The sequence below is a fragment of the Verticillium nonalfalfae genome (genome assembly GCF_003724135.2).
Source record: "Verticillium nonalfalfae strain VnAa140/NRRL 66861 chromosome Unknown scaffold_2, whole genome shotgun sequence".
In the NCBI taxonomy this organism is placed as follows: domain Eukaryota; kingdom Fungi; phylum Ascomycota; class Sordariomycetes; order Glomerellales; family Plectosphaerellaceae; genus Verticillium; species Verticillium nonalfalfae.
Window position 1 is genome coordinate 193,274 of NW_021167227.1, and position 7,398 is coordinate 200,671.

At 51.9% G+C, this 7,398-nt stretch overlaps 2 protein-coding genes across 2 annotated transcripts; one reads left to right on the forward strand and one right to left on the reverse strand.

Annotated features, from left to right (window-relative positions):
• Positions 1-62: 62 nt before the first annotated feature.
• On the reverse strand, positions 63-1,767 carry D7B24_003475 (uncharacterized protein; the record flags this gene model as incomplete). The annotated part of the gene is made up of 3 exons (XM_028637664.1): positions 63-1,078; positions 1,138-1,203; positions 1,263-1,767. The coding sequence occupies 3 exons, from the start codon at positions 1,765-1,767 to the stop codon at positions 63-65; spliced, it is 1,587 nt and encodes a 528-aa protein (XP_028499220.1).
• A 746-nt stretch (positions 1,768-2,513) lies between these two features.
• On the forward strand, positions 2,514-4,366 carry D7B24_003476 (uncharacterized protein; the record flags this gene model as incomplete). Its single annotated transcript, XM_028637665.1, has 6 exons — positions 2,514-2,923; positions 2,981-3,637; positions 3,695-3,758; positions 3,819-3,906; positions 3,984-4,048; positions 4,103-4,366. 6 exons carry the CDS (start codon positions 2,514-2,516, stop codon positions 4,364-4,366), a joined length of 1,548 nt encoding a protein of 515 aa, XP_028499221.1.
• Between the last annotated feature and the right edge of the window lie 3,032 nt (positions 4,367-7,398).

Genomic DNA, 7,398 nt, shown 5'->3' on the forward strand with positions numbered 1-7,398 from the left:
ATATGAGGTAGAGGGATGAGCATACTGAGCTGACCAGTGATCTCGTGGCGCACAGCGCACAATCAAAGCTCCTGAAACACCACTCCTGTGCCCTGTTCGACCTGTTGCAACTCAGAGGTCTCTTGGTGACCCTTGACAGCTTTTGGAAGCGCAATTGCGATCGATACTGGATCGGATCTTGCGAGGATACTGTCATGGACATCCAGTGCCTCAGCGACCACTTGCGAAATGGATGCTCCTCGAGACCGGATAGTCAGGGAGGTTTCAAACCCAGTCCGGTGAGTCTCCTGGTTCTTGACTTGAACTTGATCTGGGCGGCTTTCCAGCTCCTCCTTCCAAGAGAACCTCCATCTGGAGGTTCTCGTGTCACCATTCCAGCTCACGTAGAGTATGACTGTGCCGTCGTCTACCTCCTCAGCATAAACTGCGGGCGCCTCTGCTGAGATGCCAGTCCAGTTGTACCGGAAAGCTCTGTAGTTGTGTTGCTCCATCTCTCCTAAGGGCCCATCACCAAAGCCGGCGTGGAAGGCGATGTCCCCTTCCGATGTATACTCTGTCAATTGGCCTTCGGATCCCCAGTTCAACAACGCACCTCCACCTGGCAGTGTCTGAAGAGAACCTTGTGATTTGGAGAGAATCGAGTTCTTGGGCGGGTGGAAAGCGGTAAGCAGCGTCGCCAGGCCGCTTTCGTGATTCAGCGCTATGTATTTACCTCTCGAAAAGGGGTGCAGCCGGATTGCTTTATCGCCACCTCCAGCGGATTCCGAGCCGTAGAATGAGTTGTCAAAAAGAGATATAACCTCTGTCGAAGCATTGATGGCTGGGAGATAGCGCGCGTGATGCTGGAACCCAAATGGGACGTCCTGACCCAGGATGAAATCGGACATTGGACCACCAAGGCGCCAGATGATTGAGCCATCTGTGCCGTTTAGTTTGTAAATGGTCGAGGCGTGACGCGCAGAAAGTAGATAGTGTCCATCGTCGCCTTTGGTGATCGAGTTGATGTGAAAGTAGTCCCAGGCTGTCGTACTGTGAGTTCCAGACCCTGCTTGACCTAGTGGCAGGGGAAGCGAGGTCTCTAGGGCCCTCTGTTAACATCTTCTAAACATAGATCAGGATTCCACTGAGGCATCTTACCATTTGGCGTTACGAAGTCTAAGCTTCTCCACTCAAATAGGACACGGCCAGACTCAATGTCGACCTCTTCAGCCGCCGCGTGTCAGCCCAAGCAAGTGTTGTACTGAGGAGGAGGGGCCAAAAACCTTGAAATATCGCGTCTACTATCCAAGTCTGATCTTCATCGCCGCCGTAGCCACTCAGGTCCATCTGCAGCGGCTGATAAATCTGAAGAAGCGCCGTCTTCTCGTTGATGATGATGAACTCATGCTTGTCGCTAATGAAATGTCCACCAGCTCTCAGTGACCTGATCACCTCGTAATTCTGGTTCAACAGGACATGGCGACCGTGTCCGTGGCCGTGCAGACCATTGTGCGAGCCTTCAAAAGCGAACATAATGTCTGAACCATTCCAACGGGCGGCCTGGAAGTTTCCAGTCCAAGGGGAGAAGTAGGTGTATCCGTCCCACACGAGATCGCCGTCATTGCGAATTATGTAGGCGCCCTGTTGTGCTGGGCCTTTGGGTGGCGCCTCTACCCCGGTTCCACTGAAGGGGGCAACGAAGAGGTAACCTGGCTCACATAAGTCGTCGCACGGGATCGTAATATTCAATTTGATCGGATTGAGGTCTGGCCGGGATTTGTATGTCATATCCGCCAGAGTAAGGGTTGCGGCGGCGGCCAGAAAGATCATCGGAAAATACATAGCCGATCAGATGTTGGTCCTCGGTCGTTGTTGTTCGAGATGTGCCACTTGACAGGGCGGATGGTAGCATAACTTTATGTGGTAGCAGTTTGCGACCGATGAAACAACACACTGAAGATCTAGACGCAGGAAATCCTCGTGTGGCGCGTGATGCAAGCGTGCTAATTATGATACAATTACGAACTAACGAGATCAGAGCAGAAAGGACTTCGTCTTCATGACAATCTGCATGTCTCCAGGACCGGCGACCGCCGATCGAGGGGTCCGGAGCGGGTGAGTTTGATATCTTGCCCGCACCCACAGGCACGTCCGCCCCCGCCCCCGCTTCACTCGCACTTCCGCGGCACACCCGTTTCATTGAACATGTTGCTCGAGACTGGTCACCCTCTTTGATGGTGATGCGCCATAATATTGGCTGAGCCTTGACTATCTCGTCAAAACACCATGAGGCGTCACTGCGGGTATTGATTGCGACATCTATGGATTGTCGGGGATTGCCTCTGAAGATTGGTATTTAGCCTCGATGCCCTGGCACTGAGAACCCTCAATTTATGAGCGGCAATCCAACAGACTTGGTGACACTGCAAACACTTTTCACGCAGACCGACTTCCAGCAACTCTCTACACCAAGCGAAAACATCCTGGTGGCTTCACTAAATTTACCAGCTATTCGCCTCTCCTCCAACGAAGCCATGGCAGAACCCAAGTCGGATCGAGTCAATACCCAACTGACCTCGGTGCCTCCATCGGTTGACGAGAAACACCCGCAGACGTCGCCCCACTTTGGCTCCGGCCCGGAATCTGAGAGGCAGATTCCGGAGCGAACGTGGACCGATGCCGAGGAAAAGGCCGCGGTGCGCAAGGCTGATTGTATTGTCATGCCTCTTCTCATGTTCGCATTCTTTGTCCTGCAGCTCGATCGCTCCAATGCCGGAAATGCCTTGACGGACGGGTTTCTCAAGGACGTTGGGATTACGCAAAACCAGTTTAACGTCGGCATGCAGCTTCTCAATGCCGGTATCATCCTTCTCGAAATCCCAAGCAACATCGTTTTGTATCGTGTGGGGCCCAAAATCTGGCTCAGCTGCCAAATAGTTGCTTGGTGAGTGAAGAAGCCACCTCGTCTGCTCGCACTACCTTGGCTAATACATCATGTCAGGGGACTTGTTGCCACTTTCCAAGCTTTCCAGAGCGGGCTTCCAGCATGGCTTACCACCCGGCTGCTTCTCGGATTATTGGAGTCAGGATATATACCTGGCGGACTCTACACGCTGTCTCTGTGGTACAAGGGCCCCGAATTGAGCAAGCGCTTCGCGTTGTACTTCATGGGCAACGGCTTTGCCACTGCATCCGGAGGTCTCCTAGCGTACGGCATACTTCAGATGCGTGGCGTTACAGGACTGGCTGGCTGGCAGTGGCTGTTCATCCTCGAGGGACTGCTGACGCTTGTTGCTGGCTTCTGCTTCTTCGCCCTGTTCCCGGGTATTCCATCGAATCCTGTGTCGCTGCTTGGCGTACGTTTCTTCACGGACCGCGAGATTACGATTCTTCGAGATCGTATCATTATTGATGACCCGAATAAGGCGACCACCAAGACCTCGATCAATCTCGGCGACCTACAGCGTGCCGTGGCAGATTACAAGTTATGGCCCCACATCCTGCTGACGTCTGTTGGACTGGCCCCCAGCATCGCTCTTTGGTCATATGCGCCGAGCATTGTCAATTCTTTCGGATATGAACGCCTGCAGTCTAATGCGTTGACTTCCGTCGGGCAGTGGATGGGTGTGGCTCTGACCCTGTTCCTCGGCTGGCTTGCGTAAGCATCACTACTGTATACCGGTCGAAAGTCCAACAAGGGATTAACCAGATATAGTGATACATGGGGTCGCCGAGGCTGCCTAGTGCTTAGTGCCGTGAGCATTCAGTTTGTATTCACGGTAGGTAAAATTCGGAAGAGCGGGGGAGTTCGCTGCCGAGTCTGACGTGTGCCTCACTAGCTTGCGTACAAGTGCCTTCCAGATGATGCTGCAGCGAGCACCAAATTTGGCTTATTGACAATGGCTGCGGGAACAACCTCCTGGTGGCGTGAGTAGAATGCTCACCGGGATCAATATTCTTCTCGGAGATTGTCTACTGGAATCAAAACTGACTTGATTATTCAGATGCTGTCCATGGCTCTTGGCTGTCGCTTAATGCTCAGACACCAAGTGAACGTTCAATGAGAATGGTAAGTACTTCTTTACGGACACGCCACAGGGTACCCTTCTCACTGACATGGTAGGCCTGTTTCATCATGTCGGCCAATGTGGCCGGTCTCATCGGTGCCCAACTGTTCCGTGCTGATGATCGCCCTTTCTACCACCGGGGCTGGACCATTGCCGTGGTCTTCATGGCGTTGTCAATGGCATGCGTCCTGCTTCTGATTGCACTCTATCGTCGGGCGAACAAGAAGTGCTTCGGGAAGGTGCAGTCCAGCGAAGCAGGCACTGTGCAAGTTAGGCCCATCGGGGACGGGTTGGTCCTTTCTAAAGTGTACAACTACTAGGTACCTTAGTGTTTCACGTGGCTGTGACGAGATTTCCTCCTCGGCCAGTACGACGATCACTCGTCTCATAGACCAACAAACTCAAGCAACGTTATATTAAGAGGGCATGGATCGCTCCGATATCTATTCACTGGGCAAAACGTGTGTTGTAGCTGCATGCCTAGTTCTGTACTTCCTAGGCAAGTTAGCCGGGTGCCTTGGAGGTGCCTTGTGGGAGTACAACATATCTCTAGCGGCCCAACGTGTGCCCAGCCGCCGGGAAGCCAAGGCTGACTGCTCAGTTGATTACCTCGAAGAGTGAGGCGGATCAGAACCCAGTGACCGCTGTCGAATATACCGTCGGAAGATCGACCGATTTGATGCCCAACGGTGCAGCCATTCCGGTAGATTGAATTGGATCAAAGTAGTTGGCGGTGCTGACGAGCCGTTCGTTTCAATATCCGTAGAAATTGAAATCGTTGTGCGATGCGAGACGAGCCCAAGGCTTGCTTGTGCAGTGGCACTAGCGGAAAGGCTGACGTTGAACAAGGTGAAGGGGGCATTGAAGTTTATGGTCGTGGCATGGGACTCGTAAGATGAACCGTTCCTCTGATGTCCGCCGTGACACTTATTGCTGATTGCTTGCTTCACCATCATAAGGTATTTGACTGTTGATGGTGAGACAGACGATGAATGGCCTGTACATGTCGAGGCATCCTTTCAATATAAATTGAGACGATACACAAAGCGACACAAGCTCGAAACACCAAAACCTCATATTGAAGGTTCTCGGGGGGGGGGGGGGGGGGGGGGGGGTTATTGACAGCAGGCTGCAGCTACAGTCACAAGACGTCTAGGAAGAACCTCAAAGGAATACTGGTGAAATGCCTCAGCCACAGGAGGATCGATATGATAGCTACTCATTTACTTTTCGTGGAACGCAAGCTTCTATATTTGCTGTCTTTGAGAGTCACGATGGTCGTCCATACTTGTACTACCAGAAGTCATGGCCTAGATACGCCAGTGCTTGGCCTCAACAGACTGAGAATAATTTTGTGAAGGACACTGTAGGATTCTGCTCAAATGAGCCGGTACCTTGGAGTCTGGGCGGGAAAATGTAATTTCCAATGAGGCTTGTGTAATCATGCACTGGGCTAGCAACGTGGAGGGTCTTCGGCCTGGAGAATCGGACGGTGTGCGCCTGTGTGTCACACAACATAGCCCCCTTTCTCACACCAGCCGAAGTTGCACCGACCTATATACCCTCCTTCAGCAGTCGCCCGACCCAGGTGTCAGCCTGATCCTGTTGTATTACCCGACATTACGCAACGAAAAGTCACATTTCTCTTCGCCAATACGGAACAATTTCGTTCTACCAGTTTCAAGTGAGTACGTTCCGACAATCTTGAGAAATGGTCGTCATATTATACAGAGTATCTGCACATGTATTCTTTCTGCCGTGGAGGAAAGTTTCTGACAATGTATACAATCTGAGATGTTTACAAGCACAGCAACATAGCGGTCCTCGCCGTATCGAGCATGCAAAGTCTATACCGATCGAGATGGCGCTAACAGGAAGCAATTTTTGCCTCAAAACGTCCACTTCGCCACCGGGGTTCGAGATTCAATGCTGTCGACATCCCACACACCATTCCATTCTTCCAGATCAGGCCTGAAGGAGGTTGCATGCCGCAATATTAGCAACCGGGCGGCACACACAGCAGAAATAGCAAGACGCACTCAAAAGCAACGATACGAAATTTGGGTGCCAGGTTTTGGCATTTCACGAACAGAAGACCGCACTGCGTTGATGCTGCTTGGCTTGGACTGCCACCCTTGACCGGTTTGCCACTCGAGGCTTGCAACTCACGCGACCCATGGTCGTGAAACCACACTTCTGAGGCAACAACCTGCATCTCACGAGTTCAGTTTTGGGTGTCAGAACCAATAGCAGGGCCCAGACATCTTTGAGCACCGACCGGTCAATACAAGGTGCAGTGCAGCCATCAGAAGCCATACCACATCAGAATTACAAAACTTTCCCCAAAATACAAACGCCAGCTGGCTGGGTCGCACAACCGACTATACCTGCCCACCTTCCACTAGCTGCTTTGTTGCCCAGGAATATCCTGTAGCTACTTGGGCATTGAGGCCCAAAGCCATCCTACTTCCCGAATCAGTGCCCATGCGAACCATGGCGGAAGTCATTGGAATTGTCGCTGTTGCGTTTCAGCTTGCAACGGTTTGTATGAGACTTATGGAGACCATCAGAAAGATAAAAGGAAGCTCGAAAACCCTGAAGGAATACCAAAGTCAGCTACAAGATCTCCGCAACCTTTCCGCGACGATCGGGCAAAACCCCCTTCTTCAGACTCCAGAGGTCAACGCACATACAAAGTCACTCTTGGTCCTCATTACTGAGCACAACTTTGAACCTTTACTTCGGAAACCCCGATTTCTGCGCAACCTATATTTTCTAAACACACAACGAGATTTGTTGAACATCTTTGACACAATCGAGAAACGGAAAACCAGCCTTTCCCTCATCATACTCAGCATTGAGGCCCAGACTTTGGATCAGATCCGCGTAGACGTGAAATCCATGGCATCACCTACGCGTCCTAGTGCTCAGTCTGCCGACTCTGACATTGTTATGGCCGACTCAGGGACATCCGAAGGCAAATCTACACGCACGGCCCCTCTTGAAAGGGACTTGGTCAGTGGGAATCCCATGAGCAAAGAACTCACAACCAAAGGATTCATGGCCAGGGACCAGTCCCCATGTGATTCAGGAAATCCTTCACCGCAACCAACGACGTCGTCCAGCAACTTTGCTCACCCCAACGCACACCTCCCTACTCCCGAGGAAGTGGAAAATGGTGTTGCCTGCTTGAATAAAGCCGGCGCACATGCCGGTCACTACGGCGCTTATTCTGGCATTGGCGTGACACAGGTCAACGGAAATACCTACGATGGGGTACGCCCCGAAAAGTGCTCCGAGAAGCGAGTTGCCCATATTGCGGCTCGTGCAGCAACGGACCAAATCAATGGAA